General features: G+C 37.5%; 1 protein-coding gene across 1 annotated transcript; it reads left to right on the top strand.

Annotated features, from left to right (window-relative positions):
- Window positions 1–4,664: 4,664 nt before the first annotated feature.
- On the top strand, window positions 4,665–5,281 carry LOC6566570 (kunitz-type serine protease inhibitor 2). The gene is made up of 2 exons (XM_001993077.2): window positions 4,665–4,756; window positions 4,809–5,281. The coding sequence occupies exons 1-2, from the start codon at window positions 4,681–4,683 to the stop codon at window positions 5,039–5,041; spliced, it is 309 nt and encodes a 102-aa protein (XP_001993113.1). The 5' UTR covers window positions 4,665–4,680; the 3' UTR covers window positions 5,042–5,281.
- Window positions 5,282–16,565: the final 11,284 nt, after the last annotated feature.

Raw genomic sequence — 16,565 nt, 5'->3', positions numbered from 1 at the left:
AACGCCCCGGAATATGCACTACGCTAATTACCCAGCTAACCGTTTGAGCCAAGGTTGCCAAGAATGTTCATTAGCTGTCAGCAAGGACGCCGTCGCCGCATTTTGGGCATTTCTTAGAGAGAACCTATCCCTTTCCAAATGCCAGAAAATACTTTGAAGCAAACACAATTTGAATATGATTTTTGTGTGGGCTTTCTTTAAGGCTGTGCTTAATTTTAACGAACAATTTAACGAGTAAAAATCTGATTTATCGCAACCGAAAAAGTTTCCATTTCTTCAGCCATGTTGCTCGTCTGTCAGCTACCACTTCGGCACACCCCTCAGTTGGCTGCACTTGTCTGGCGTGTTTTGGCTATATATGCAAAATCACCCAATAAACTTTAATGAGCTGGCATTGAGGCGCCTTTCGTGCGCCATTTGGGCGCCAAAAGTTTTTCCACATGCAGTGTTGTTGCTCTAATTGCTTTGCGTGCTGTCTGAATATGCGAGTTGGAGTATTTTAGAACAGTTCGCTTTGGCCTTTATGTGCATTTTAATAGTCCACGGGCAAAAAATTTAACTACAAAGTTCTATACAAAAAAACACACAGTTTGCGCCCTGTCTATTGTTGGGGTTGGTCAGTTTTAGCGACCATAAAATAAAGTTACATTTTTTATTGCATTCTTTTGGGCGCCACTTTTAATTTGATTCGCTCGCAAGCAGTGCAAAACTGCACTTGAACACGTACTGCATTTATTTCAAGCAGTGCACAAATTTTGAGCTGAAAAGCATTTTGAATTGTTTTGTTGCACCAAAATTTAGTTGTTAGCAAATAACTTCAATGTTTTCTTTATTTGACCTGCATGTAATTTATGCTATGCGTATTATTAGCTCATATCTGTGCTGGCAACTTGCAGTGCTGGCAACACGTAAACTGCTGTTAATTTCCATTACAAAGCAAAAGGCTGATGCGAGCCAGGATGCCACCAAGTGGATTTCATATGCAAGCATATCAATATGCAAAAGAGGTTTACCCAAGACCTGCCACTAAGTGAATGTAAAGACACGAAGGCAGGAGACAGGAGCCCGCAGGACACAAGTGGCGAAACGTGACAAGCATACATTAGCCGGCATAGACCCACAGCTCGTTCTCATGTTTTGGCCACAATAAATGCAAAAAATATGCATAAAGTTGAAAACATAACGTAGAAAAAGGCGTTCAAGTGTCGGTTGGCAAAAAAAAGTGCGAGCGACAGCAAAAAATAATACGAAAAGATATTCAATCAGACAGTTAGACAGCGTGCGAGGTGCGCTGAAACTGCTACGCTGTGTGGCAAGTTCAAATATATGCCTGCAACAAATGTGTAGAGCCAATCTGAATCCAATTTCATAATGGATGCAAGCAAATGCAAAGCCAAAGCTAATAATTTGTACCAAAGATTTTAAATCAAGTCTAATTCAAAAGATCAATGATCGATAAAATAGGCTTTACATGTCTACCAATGAGATGAAACTTAATTAATTAACAATATTGCAATGTAAGAATACATAAAATAAAAGTAAATAAAGCTGTCAATTACACCCGATTTATTTATTTAATATTATAAGCTTAGTTTCTGATGATTTTGATAGATAAATTAAATGTTTTACTTTAGTCCAGCTCAAGTAAGCTCGTTGGAACTGATTTATCCATACAAACAGACTGATATTTTCAATCAGTCAACTCGTTATAGACATGTCCATGTCTGTCTGTCCGCTTCGATGCCAATGCTTGCAAGGATATCTTATCTGCGGCAAATCTAAGACAGCAGTTGGTTCTTGAATAAATTAACAATTATAAAAACTTTATTTTTTAAAATAACGTTGGCATTTATTTATTATTTTATATTTTAAAATTTCTTTCTGGGGATACTCATGCCACATTTCCGAGTAGTCTATGGTAACTTTGAACACCCTTATTTGCCTTTAGTACAACTTTTTTTTGTACAAATTAAACATATAAGTCAAGTGACAACATAGTCGAAAAAAAAAACGGCTGCCTTCTGGGTCAACAGCCCATTTCATGTGATTACTCACAAGAAGCAGCTCAGGGATGTATCTAATCACAATACAAGGGCGATGAGAACAGGTCTTCTATCAGAGCATCCCACTTTGGGGGTGTGGGCTGCCTGCTTGTTATTGTCAGTGTTATCAACAATGTCAGCATAAACAGCAGCAACTACAACAATAACAAATAGAGGCCGGAAGTGGAGGGGGATTGGACACGTCTCATGTGGGCATATGTTAAACATTTTGACACTTTTGCGCACGGTTGAGCCGCATTCGCCGACACCGACGCCAACCAACACTGAACTTTGACAATCTAATGGAACTTGATGAGGGTTCATTTCCGCATTGGCCACAAGCAGACATGCACACACACACACACACAACTACGACTACACTTTATTTATTTAAAGTTTAAAAATAAAATCGCTTGTGTCCCAAATTTGTAGCAATTTGCAACTGTAACCTTTATCCACCTGTTTCCCGCCTGCTCAGGTGCAATGGTCAACGATAATCAACGAACTGAAATCAGCGACTGTCAGAATTTTGTTACATTTTGCGGTGCCAACTGCAATTGCGAAATGGCCGGCTTGGATTTGTGGAGGGGTCAAAGCCAAACCGCATTAGCGGTCGCCACTAAGCTTTGCTGTGGCCTCGTGCCATGTTGCAAGTGCGGGGGGCAGCCGGGTGGAGTTGGAGTTGGAGTTGGTAACTGCAAACTGTTAACGGGGCAGCAACTGAAACTTAATTAAGTGTTGGTTGAAGGCCCTTTGGGCCAGTTTTCAAGTTTCGCAAATGTTGTTCGGTGGCCGTCGATAAACGTTAACGGTTTTGGTTTTTGCGGATTGCAGTTGATTTCAATGCAATTTTAAAGATACTTCATCTGCAGGGAATTGCTTTTAGTAATTTGATTTCAAAATATATGTATTCAATATACATTCAATCAGGCCCCTGGGAATCTGATCTATCTGTTAGATAAATACAAGAAGAGATGGAGAAATAGTTTTAAAAGCCAATGAATATACAAATTCGGAAGTAGAAATAGTCTAGTTATATTTATCTTAAATTTGAGTATTAACATCTATGAACCTCTTAGATAATCAAAAGGCAACAATTTTTAATTTTCCAAAAATTTCTCAGTTGTTTAATACATAGTTACACAGGACTGGTCATTGGTGATTATATAAAGATTTAATTTTTATCATATTCTTTGACAGTTACGCTCTGAAAAAAATTGACCTGATTTTAGAGAACTTGTAGAAAGCACTAGACAAATAAAACATTTATATTCAAGTAATATAGAATCATCTAGGTGCCAGGTGCTCCCTCTCAAATATACTTTTTATTTTATATTATTTTATTTTGCCATTATTTAAAATAATTTCCACGCTCCTTACACAATTCTTTTTATGAATAAGGGATATAATTATGCTTGTTAAGAGTGTGCCGTTGAAAGACCCGCGAGACACAAAGCCGTCTTATCTCGTGTACAACAATTTCGAATGGCATCCCCTGGGACAACGCATGTCAGTTGGGGCTGGGGAGCGGGAGCTGCGGCTGGGATAGGGTCTTATTAGATGCCCCATTTTCAGTTAGCTGCGCTGCCAATTTTCGTTATCGTTTTCAAATTGAAAATTTGCGTAATCACATTTTAAGTGAAAATCGTTTTACAAATGAAATTAAATCGATTTTTCAGACAGACACTTAAAGCGAGATACGAATCTTTGGCAAAAGTTACGCATACGCCGCACTTAACATTTACATTATGGCGTCTCATATCCGTTTCCGTTGCCACTTCCACAGCCACATCCGTTTCGCCAACTTTAAGTCCGCTGCACTTTCGTGTGAAATATGCGGCGACAACTTCGTTTTCTGGCTTGTTTTTTTCTTCCCACCTACCAATGCATTTCAAAGCCCCATCAACATCGTCAAATCGTTAGTCAAATACGCAAAAAAATCTAGTTTTATAGCGAAAGAGTGTGGTGAGGGGATCTTGGGGATGGTCTCATGGCAATAAAAATGATGAAGTACTGCGTGAGTACTGCAAAGTGCATCGCAGCTTACATACTTACCGAGAATCTGCTGAGTTCGAGACTATAAATGTAAGCATTGCCTCAAGTTAGTCCCGCTTCGAAGTGGGCAAGAGCATAGAGTATTCTGATTTTTTCAGGGATTTTGCGAACGAATTTTATTCATATTATGATTATTATTATTAATTATTATTGTTATTAAAGTGAGTATTAGAAAGAAAAAACGTCGTTGCAAGAATTCGACGCGGATAAATGTATCAATATTTTGTATTAAAAAAAAGATAAAAATTGTGATTATTCCCAGCAAAATATGATTTTCTTTTTCATTCATTTTCGAAATGAGGACATCATGCCAAACTCTATTGAAGGCTTGTTGAACATTAAAAAAAATCATCATTTCTGTTATCCTTTTCTAAAAAAAAAGATATGACACTATGAAGCTGTTCAGGTGTATCATGTGAGTTTCTTGACTCTGATCTCTGACTCTCTTTCCTCCTCATGCGAGCTACACTACAATTCTATCGAGTAAGCTATGATTAAATAGTCAGCAACAGTTGCCCCAAGCTGGCAACTTGTGTTAAATATCAATCTCAAAGGCTTCATTTAACAATACATTTATGAGAACATGAAGTACTCGTTACTTGGCTTTGTGATTCTCATTGCGGGCACAATAGCTGCCTACAACAAAGTTATTCGGGCACGTAAGTAAAATCACATCAGCAAATCTATTATTAATGACCAATGATTGATTAGCACAATGTCTGTTTATGGCTGATATCGGTCCATGCAATGGAAGTATTCGAGTTTTTGGCTACGACTACCTGACCAATCGTTGTGTGCACTACTTTTATGGTGGTTGTGGTGGAAATCCAAATCGTTTTGCCACAAGATCAGAATGCATGAAGACCTGCTATGTGGAGAATGCAGAGGGTGGGGATGAGGTGGAAGACGCCAAATTTGATCTTTACTACAAGGATGAGCTGTGAAAAAAGGAAAATTAAACACGGGTTCGAGAAGCGGCAGGCAGTCAAATATAGCATTAAACGATTAACTAAACTAAACATTAACTAAACTGCATTAGACTTTAAAAGGCTGGAATTCATTGGCTTTGGCTTTCCATCAACTCGTCCACAAAAATCCAAAGCTTCCACAATTTCAAAACCTGCTTTAAATATAACTGGCAAACTTTAATGATTGGTAGAATAAAAAAAAATGTTTATCTTTAATTTGTATGCAATATTTTTATAATTATCATTCTATTTTCTTTTGACTTTTAGGGTATCGCTGCGTTGTCATATTTCATATTTTACGACTCTTTTTGCCTTGTGAAAACGCATAATTTTAGCTGAAATTTCTGCATTCGTCTTTTTGCCCCGTCAAGTTGCAAGTAATGCTTTTTCTTTTGACGCTAACTGTCTGCATGTCTGTGTCGCTTAATGCCATCTACAGTCTCCACCCCTCTCTCTCTCTCTCTCTCTATCTGCCTGTTCCTGTCTCTGTCTGTGTACAAGGATGTATAACTGTGTAGACGTCTGTTTGCTGCCAATCTGAGCGACCATTAAGTCAAACAGCTCGAGTAATTTAGCCGTTGCACATAGCTGAGCTTTCGCTGCATTCAACGCCGTGGCATGTTTCCAGCATTTTATTTTACTCCGAGACTCTTGACAATTTTTGACATGCAATTTGCGACGCAGACGCTAAATAAGTTAACTCCTGGCTCCTAGAGACTGTTCCCAACTCTGAATAAATCTAGGCCACAACCTGGCAACTGGCAGCTGGCAGCTTTCTTGATTTTTATAGAGCAATGCGGCAGTTGCTCAAATTTACTGCTAATTAGAATCAATTTTCGCAGATGTCGCCATGTTCACCATATTAAAGCTGAACCAGCTATGCAAAAAGTGTTTTGTTGCCTACATTCGGGCGCCTTTTCAGAGTGTTCGCTCATTAGAGACTCGTAGGGCATTTGTGGCTTAATTAGCGACATAAAACCTCCTCACACCCATACACCTAGTTAACTGCGGTCCACAATTCCATTCCCCCTTTCCGCCGCCCCCCTTCCCCTTCCCCTTCAGCATCTGGTCATTTGACACTTCTGCCAGGAAGAGGCTCTCCCTCTGCTACTTAACTTGCCGCTCACGTTGCTGGTTTTGTGATCGGGGATTGGGGATTGGGGTTTACTTTTATGACTGATTATGTTGTTTTTCGGCATTTAATTGCCACTTGGCCTGCGTGTGGATGTGACTATTTTTATGGCTAATGAGCAGCTTGAGGTAAATTCTTGGCCCATTCACCCAGCATCAGGTGTATCAGGTGGTATTAAAATCTTTGGTGTGGGTAAATAACATCGTGAAAGGTCCCTTGTCTGCGTGCGAACTGTCCAATAAACTGCATAAGGTTATGTTCGGGTTGTTAAAATTGAGATAAATTAAAGTGAATGGATGGTTAAAGTTGCCCAAATGGGCGGAAGCGTGTTGCGAGTTGTAACGATGATGTTGGGTATGAGGGATACATTCCAAACAATTTTAAAATACGGGCATCCTTTGAAAATTCACATAAATATTGTGGTTTAAGTTATGGGTAATACAACTGCAAACAGTTTACTGAGGATATGTATTTACGAAAGCTAATTTTTAATGTAGACTTTACATATTTACAGTAATGTAGAATTTTAAAAATTTAACAAATTAAACTATTTAATCAACTCATTTGTGCGAAGAACTAACAGCAAAAAAAGATTTAAAAACAAGCTTTACCAATCTGATATATTATGATAATCCCATCCGAGTATTTTTATGAACATTTCCGGACTTTCTCTTCTTAAATTTACTAAGAAACCTCTAGGCATTAACTTGACTTGAGCTGTCTCATGAGCTTAAACGTATCCTATGTCAGTCACAAGATCCAATCCAATTTATTCACATACTTATAGACCAATGTATGTCTGAATTAAACTTTCATCCACTTACACTTGGACTCAATAAACCATTGAATTAAATTTCACCATAAATTCATTTTCATAGGCTCTTCAGGCGTCGCTCAAAATTTAAATAGGTCAAACGTGCATTTAATTTCCGCACAAATAAAATGAGTTTGTCTGCTGCTCTCGGCTCCACGGCACAGCTTCTACGGCTCCTACAGCTGTCGTCTACATGGAAAACACGCAAACACAGACGGAGATACGCCTACTACACGCCCACAAAGGACACGTGAGTCGGAGGAGGCTGGGTGAATGATTCGGTGGCCCACCTGCTGTTTGCTCGACATTTGCACACTTAACTTATTCGGCTCCATTAAAATCTTGCTAAATAAATATTTAATGCGTGAACAACTGGGAAATCGAGGAGTTGCCACGAAAATATACTGACTGCCTGGGACTGGACTGGAGCGCAACAGCCTGCCAGATGATTTATGAGCTCCACTTGTGCCCGGGGAGAGGTCGGATCTCCTCCTCCTTCTCCCCCTCCCGTTGTGCCTGGCTAATGGCTCATAATTGATTTTATGCCTATTGTTGGCCCTGGCCCCTTTAAATGGCGCGTTGCTAATGCGACGCAGTGCAGCAGTTGCCTCTCTGTATTAAAATCTTATAATTTCGGCCACATTTGAAGTGTGCATAAATTAATTTTAATGCCACAAAAACTTGCGTTTAATGATGCAGCTGCGAATGGCCAACGGATCGAATTGAAATGTTAAATAATTCGGAATATGAATTTATGAAGAGGAAAATAATTGAATATCACACAACATATGATGTCATTGTGCTAAGTAATTTAATATATGTAAGTTAATATTAGGCCTGAAGCCTTTTTAAAAATACAAAAATAGTCTCGAGTGTTATTTAATCTTTGTAAGTTAATATGAGTGCTAATGTAATATGTAATAATGTAACTAAAATATATAAATACTAATTGTCTCAACCATTTGTAAAATATTGTTCTTTAAATCTGAAATCTGTTGAGATTAATCAAAGATAAGTTTTCTAATACCTAATCACAACGCGATTGAAAATATATTATGATTCTGTAACAAAACTGAGCGACTACGCTTGAAGAAACTAATTTGTTAAAATAAATATTATCTAAATAAGTTGGTGATATTTGTAATAAAAATAGATTTCTTGGGCATATTAAAGATAAAAATTAAATATTGTCAGGTATCTTCATTGTATTTTTATTATTCTTTTCAAGACCTAATAAATATTGTCCTATGACTATACTTTTCCCAAAACTATTCTCTCTTTTCTTTCATTCCATTATCAGAAGTTCGTTGCTGACCCAATTACCCAACAGCTTCTTATCAAAGACACAAGCCCAACTTGATTTAATAATTCTAATAAGACGCAAGGCAACAACATTGGAACACTCTCCCCCAAAAGGAACACTCTGTTGCCTTCAACTAAAATCTAAATAAATAAATGTCCGTTTACAACACCTACGAACGTGGCCATCACCAGTCAGTAATGGAATGGAAAGAAATGGACAGGCCCAGAGCAGAGCAGGGCAGGGCAAGGAAGAGGGAGACCAGACGAGACCAGACTTGCCCACCTTTGGCATGTGAAACATTTCATGCATTCGCTTTAATAATGCGCATAAATTGGCGGACCCCTTGGTCCTTTTGACTGCTTCATTCCCCAACCATTGACTCTCGGACAGACTCGACTGGTGGCAGCTCCGCAGACACGCGTGCGTTCATTTCGTTTGGCTTTTGTTTGACTTGGCCCCAACCAGCTCCAGCTCCAGCTCCATATCCTTCTCCATCTCCGGCTCTGACTCCCCATTTCTATGTCTGTCTAGCTGGGCATTGTTTTTGGACTCACCCACCTCACTCCTTCCCCTCACTGACCCCATAGCATATTTTTGCCAGCGTTTAATCTTTAATTTGCCCACTACTGTGTGGCTCCCCTCGTACTCCAACGTGCTCCCTCTCCACCCAGACCACCCCTTCAGACTGCCTGTCTATCCAAATGTCGACTGGCAGCTCCTTGCCTCGCCCCCGACTCAATTTATTTGTTCTGAGCTTAGCTTTTTGGGGGGTGTACGCATTAAATTAAATACTTAGCCGCTGGAATAGTAAAAATTATGCCAGCATTTAAGTGTTTAATATCCGTCTGAGACTTCAGCTCCGGTCTGCTCCACTCTAAACGACTTGGATATTTATTAGTTGACTTTAATGGAAAAACAGGCGAACAGTTGGGCATCCAAAATTGTTTTTGGCTGCTGAGTAATGGGGAACCATAAAGAAATTTGGGTTATCCCTTTTTGGGAGATGTCACTGAACAGCTAAGATATATATGCAAAACTTAATGGAAAGCATAATTAAGCACATTATATGACTTGAACAATTTAGTATCTTTAAGTATATTCCTCAATTATGTCATAGATACCAAGGAAGGAGTGTCATTAATAAAATGCATCGACTAAGACTTAAGCATGGCTTTAAAGTTAAATGATTTCAATGTTTTAACTTTGTGTGAATAATTTTTAAACTTAACTTTGGAAAAGTTGTCAGCACTTTTCATATAAAATGAGTTTTTTATTTCCCTACTTTTATTGATTTTGTGAGATGAATTTGATTGATATTATCAATTTATTTGAAATCTAAATTAAAATGTACATTTCAATCCGTCAATTAATCTTTTCTCATGGACGGATCAAGAAAGGTTAAATAATAATAATAAAAGGGATAATAATAATAATAGAAATGATAATTATAATAACTAATATATTAAATTGAAGATTTTCGTATTTGTTAAGCCTTATTCAAGTCTATGACACACCTTAAACTAAAGACTAAAACCTTCAAACAAACCCTCAAAGGACTCGAACACACTATGCTGAATGGCGCTTTAGTTTTGCAATTGCAGTAAGAGCACAGCCTGGGCAGGAGTTGGGCAGAAGGGAGCAACAAAAGAGCGACCCCAATGGACTCCCCCAGTCCCTTCTGTCCACTCAACTGAACTGCACTCGACCGACGGATGCAGCAACTGCTTCAGCTTCAGCTTCTGCTTCTGCTGCTGTTGGCAGCAATTGTTAATAAGATTTGCACATCATTTCACGTGTCTCGGCCAAATGTCTGTGTGTTGTTGCTGTATATTTGCATGCAATAAGACCACAAGGAGCCACAATCCAGATCCCAACGATGCTTGGCCACAGGAAGAGCAATAGATGGTCCTTCAGCCTCAGTCTCGCTGGCAATTTGCATTGTCTGGTTGCATTTTATGGCTGGTAGCAGTTGGCGCTATATTTGTGGATAGTTTTCGACCTGCAACTGGCAAAATGGCCATGCTTAGTGCACAAGGGGGAATCTGTTATGTGCCCCTTTTGACTACATAACCCAATACTACTTGACCATTATTGCAATTTTTGACACAAATTTAATAGAATTTTCCAAGAAATCCCCAGTTCCTTGTTCTTAAATATTTCAAAAGCATTTCATTTGCCATCGTTAAATGAAAACAGTCTCATATAATCTAGCCATTTGCAATGAATAAAAAATGTGAGTCTCAAATTTAGTTTCCCCTTTTTTAAACAATAAATTTAACACTCTTTATGACTGCTATGGCGAGGCTTGTTAGAAAGTTCTCCCAAAATGTTACCCACCATATTCACAAGCTATATAAATATGTATCCCAGTTTGTAAGTTTCCTTTTCCCTTTATTAAACAATTAAGAAAAGCTGATCATCTCCATCGATCTAAATATATTTGAAGATTTTGCTATATGAAAAAAATCATTTTATAATAAATTATATAAAAATATCTGTTGTTGCTTCTGATTCTAGCATAAGTCTCCAGTATACCACAGACACCTGTGAGGGTGTTTAATATTCTTCAAACTTGAATTAAGTTTTCTCTCTTGTTTTAAATATTTATTGCGCATCTTAACCCAAAAAAAAAAGGACAAATTAAATTGCCATAAGGGAATGATTTGCTTATTTTTCTGGGTCACGAATGAGATACAACAATAACATCAACAACAGCAAAAAAAATGTCATTTCAAATAAAATGCGACAAATGAATTGAAATTTATAGCTCAGAGACGTGTAAAGCTAAGGGTGCCAAATGGGGCCGCTTCAGGGTGGGTTGTCCAAGGCCAGCAAATAAAGACGGCATTAGTCAACAATTAGAGTGGATCTTCGGGCAGACACATGTTGAGTTAGAGCATTTGCTTGTCTTAAAGGATTTCTGTCCATTACTTAAATTCAGTCGTTTGTCAAATATTATTCTTATTCCATTAACATTATCCACACAGAAAAGTTCTGCGCCCTTCGGCACTTTTTGTCTAGGAATTTCCATCTTTGGCCCTTTCACATGCAGATATGCTAATTCGCATTTTGCCGATTACCTCGCCACAAAAGCCGACTTTGGGGGTCTTTTCACCTGCGGTTAGCATTAACGAGCCTTGGCGAAACTTTTGCCGGATCTCAACTCGTTCAGCAGTAGAATTCAATGTGACAACAGACTGGCGCCTAAGGGAATGTCGGAGTTGGAGTTGGAGCCCAAAAATTGACTCAATACAAAATCCATTAAAATATCAACAAAACTCAACGATGTCGCCAAAGACGACATCAAAATGTAATTTTCGGCTGGCGCACAGCTTACGCATAATAATGAGATGCTCTTCGTCTGAGGTCGGGCCACAAATTGAGGTTGAGGATGTGTGCTGAGGTTTCTTTTATTTTTATTTTTTTGCTAGCAATTCTAAGCCTTTTTTATCAATTCATATTCATATTATACCTATATCTCAATATTAATCGATGATTTGGTAGCTTATAGAATATAAATTTAACGTAAATTATTAAAACAAACGAGACTCGATGTAAAATATTGTAAGTAAAAGAAGTGAGAAACTTGGGGCAGACACAGCTTCCTCCAGCCTAAAAATATACTTTAAAAATATTAAAAATTCTTCTTATTATTTTCTAATGTCGCCCAAAAGTATATTAACAATGAGCATTAAACAATAAACCATTTGAGTACTTCATCATGGCAAAATAATGATTATTTTTTAAGCGACTTGGGTACTTATTTTATACAGGCAACGCATATTTAAAATGAAATGGGCTTCCCCTTTGTGCACTTGTTACTGGCTTGCCAAGCACGTTTTCCCATATATTTCATGACTCAATTTCGAGCCAGACACATTTCTTTAATACAATTTCATTGATTTTCATTACTCAAAGGCAATCTCTGCTTGCGAGTCAACCGACAATTCAACAACATTTCCGTTTCCTTTTCAATTCAAAACCCAAACCCCCTCAAAAAAAAAAAACCTCCTCTACCCGCCCCTTGATTGCGGCTTTGTTGCTGCACGTTTGTCCAATGTCAGGGACGCAAAATGTTGTTGTGCCAGATTGAAGTTCAAGTGCAACTGCAACACGAGCTGCAAACACGTAGACCGTAAAATCATTTATATTTATAAGTCTAAGCTGAACTTTCTACTTTTTGTGGTTGGCTTGCTTTAAATTTGACCAAATTATTTTCACAGTTTTCAGTCGGCAACTGACAGCAACTAATTACAACTTACTTTCCAGCTTTTTCAGTTTGTGGCTTGCTCCTTTGGTCCTTTGCATGCTTCTGCTGAAATTGTATACCATTTCATGCCAGGCTCCTGGCGTGCTCTGATCTATTCTGCGGAGCCTTTCACCTGCTTTATCCTTGCCACATCCTTGCGTGTGGTACGAATAATTTGCTGTCATCGCTGCACGACGCTGGCATCCAAAAAAGAAATTAAAAACTGGTCGAGAGTTATTTATAATTTTTGCGCTTGAGCACGAAGCACTTAAGGCTACAAAGGACTGCGATGCATATATCACATACACATACAAATCTGTCGCCTGCAAGATTGCTTTCTAAATAATAAATAAGCCAGACTCAGACGCAGACTCAGACTCAGACTCACAAATGAAAAAGGGAAAACAATGCAAATCAATTGGCATTTAAATTGAACAACTTGCAGCACTTTCTGGCACTTTAAGCCACAATAAAAGTCGTGTTGTGCGTTAGCAATTTGTTGTTTGTGTTGTTGCCACAGTTCGTGGCCCTTTTCCTTTGTGGGGCATCCCCTGCCATATTTGGCTCACTGCCTGTCATTATTAATGCGTATAATTAGCGCACTTTATAAAGATTGATTGGCGGGGCCTTCTGCCACAGCAAAGCCAAGAGGCACCACCAGACGTGGCACACCCTCACACAGAAACCACAGCGTAAGCAAATAACACTGACACACAGCTCCGGCTGGGCACGCACTCACACACATATGAGTATGAGTGTCTGGGAGTCTGTGTGTGTGTGTCTGTGTGTGTGAGTGTGTGTGTGTGAATACATATACATATACATTCACAATCACACGCACGCGTCACTTGTTTATGTGCCACACGCATGACTTGGGCGTAATTTCTTTCCCTATACCCTATACCCCAAGTATGAGCAGGGTATGCTCGTGTGTTCAAATCAAAACTCTTGAATATTAAAGTGTTTAATACATACTCCTAGTATTCTAGGAGAATGTACTGATAAAAAATAAGCAGTGATAGTTGTTTGAGGAAGATATATATTTGTCTAACCGATTGACCATTTGCACTTGTAGAAAATCATTTGCGACCAGCAAAACTGGATCAGACCTTCCTGTTTTATATCCTGCACTCATTGAAAATGGGTACCAAGATTGTCCACTGGTAAATGTTTGCTAGAGACTTAAAAATCTACCATATTTTCTATATAGACGATGAAGTATAAATATACCTTGATCAACTGTATGAATTCAATGTACATCGGATAAGGAACACAGAATTAAATATCGAAAACCTATTCTCATTTTAAATTAACTAAAGATTATTATAGTGCACATATGCTCGTAGCTGGAAAAATAATCGTGTTATTAGCCCGATTTTAAGCCACGCTTTGTTATTTGTTGGTGATCCTTGATAACTCTTGCAGACAATAAAATTAGAGCCTAATCGATTTGTTATGCGCCGGTACACGTTATATCCTAGTCCGATATTTCGATAACAATCCATCGATTAATTAGTATTAATACAATAATATTGAAGAATGTGTAGAATGTAGAAGAAGATTTAGTATCCTAGTGAAACATATTATAATTTTAGAGAGACATAGAACATCATAACTCGACAAAGATTCTTGCAATTGCTCGAGAATTAAAGTGGAGGGAAAAATTATATCTATAATAAGAGTATTCGATATTAAACATACGGACAGGCTTCCTTCTTCTTCCAACGTTGCATTCAGCCACTAGGGAAGTATAATTAATTTAAGATAGGCACCCACTTTGCATTGACCAACAAATGTTAAACAAAGCTTTTACAAATATCTAGTCCCAGTTCTGACTTTTAACAATATTCTGACACAATTATATTTATTATTTATGGTGTTTTTTGATAATGTCAGAACACGTTAAATATTTTAACATGTACTATATGCAAGGGTATCGTAGCATCTGACGGATCACAATACTATACTCCCTTGCCCAACTTTTAACGTCAATCGTCAACAGACGTGCTAGTAAATTTGCCCATTCTATTTATGGCAGTGTCTGTGGCAGTCTTGTTCATTATTTAGCTAAAGATTTGCAGCTAAGCACATTTTAATGCGCTACATCGAATTCGGAGTGCTTATTAATTGTTTGTTATATGTAAAATGAAGCCATAAACAAGTTTGTCTGACTAATTGGTCCAACCCAGTTCAAGCACCAAGAAAAACTCGTAGTTAAAATATAAAAGAAAACAATTAACCAGGCAAAGCAATTATTATTAATTAAATAATAATTTAATTTGTTATTATTTAGTTGCAGGGCATATTTACTTCGTTTTGACCGCATGCAGCGTATATTTTTGCCATCTCAAGCGATTTTTGTTGCCATCTTATTAAAGACTATCTCAATGGCACAGCGTGTAAGTATTTAGTTGGCATTCAATTCAAGAGCAGCCGCTTGTGTGTCTTACAACTAAGCTGGTTGAGGCTTTGGCTATAACTAAAACATACACACTCACACACATACAATAGATTGCTATTAGTTAGTTTATGTGCTTGGCATTACACTAATCATAGCATTTTTGCTTCAGTTTTATTGGCCTCCAAACTTGGCCATTAGCACGTTGAGTGCATGGCTAATGAGAGCAGCTGAGAGAAATATGTTGCCTGCTTGTTAGTTAACATTGAGTGAACTCAACGGCCAACTCATCCAACAATTTGCCATTTGCATTAAATTTGCATTCCAAGCCAAATTACAACAACAATCGAAATGAAACGAAACAAAAGCTGACAATGAAAATTGCGACAAACAGAAATTGAGACAATTGGCGCCCGTCTGTCAATCTGGCTGGCTGGGTTTGGCAATTGCCTTCGCCTCGGGCTCTCCTCATTTGAACAACAACATTTCAACAAACTAGACAGCCAAAAGTTGGAGAAAGTTCAAATTTGTACGAGACTTGCTTCAACTTTTTTTTGTTGCAAGAGCACTGATAAAGTTTTGGCATGAAAACAATGGTTGAAGTGAAAGGTGTTGAAAATTTAAACTAAAAGGTTTCTTTATAATATACTTTCGAGTAGTATTTGTTAATGCATTATTTTATAAATAAATACACATTTATTACTTGTTTTTAATAAAAAAAAATATTAAATGTGCTAAAAAGGAGAGCTTTTTCTTATAATTTCAATGGTGTCGATATGCTCACAAATATTATCCCCAATCAATATTTAAATAACCTTTAAAATTTACAATTTACCCAAAAGAAAATAGAAATCTTAATTTGTCTAAAATCGGTTTACTGTCTTTAGACTACATCAACTAAATGAAAATAAATTAAGAAAATATGGTAATGAATTTATATACAGTAAAAATTAAGGTAGCAAGAAGTGTCAATAAGGAATTTAATAAATAATTTATCATTTATCATTTGGCTTTGGTAATGTTTCTTTCAATTTATTACTCATTTGATATTTTTCTTCTTATATTATTTTCCTTCTTCCTTAAATGAAGTAAACAATTATATTTAACACAAAACATTTTAAATTTGCTAAAAGGAAATAATTAAATTGTGCAATATATAAAATAACCTCCGAATCCATATAGTATATATATATTTTAAACTAAAATCAACAGAAGATTCAATCTAGTCTAGCACATTCACACCTAAAAGTAAGAGAAAAGTGGAATAGTATTTGAGCTTAAGTCGAGGTTGGTTTTTTGTTCGATGGCAATCACAAATTGTCCACTTTTCATTAGCCTATGCAAATTATTTATGATTTGTACTTAGGCAGGAAATCAAAGAGCGCAGCTACTTTTTGCTCAAGCCACCGTTCTCAATTTCGACCTTACCATATAAATTAAATCACGGTAAATAAAAGCAACCGCAGAGCGTCGCATTCAAATGCTAAACCAGTGAGGCAGTGCCTCTCTCAACTCCACAAACTTCGCGCGGCATTTCATCTAAATGTTAATAAGTCTGCCGGTCGTTGGAGTCCTTTTGTGCTCTGCTCACTGTTCGCTGCGGT

This window comes from Drosophila grimshawi, unplaced genomic scaffold, assembly GCF_018153295.1.
Source record: "Drosophila grimshawi isolate 15287-2541.00 unplaced genomic scaffold, ASM1815329v1 contig_1377, whole genome shotgun sequence".
Classification (NCBI taxonomy): Eukaryota; Metazoa; Arthropoda; class Insecta; order Diptera; family Drosophilidae; genus Drosophila; species Drosophila grimshawi.
This window is presented reverse-complemented; position numbering and strand designations above follow the sequence as displayed.

What these genes read in the sequence shown, in the direction of transcription:
- LOC6566570 (XM_001993077.2), top strand. Translation starts at nt 4,681, where the DNA reads ATGAAGTACTCGTTACTTGGCTTTGTGATTCTCATTGCGGGCACAATA. An exon ending in CAACAAAGTTATTCGGGCAC is followed by an intron (nt 4,757 to 4,808) that starts GTAAGTAAAATC and finishes ATGATTGATTAG; the next exon opens with CACAATGTCTGTTTATGGCT.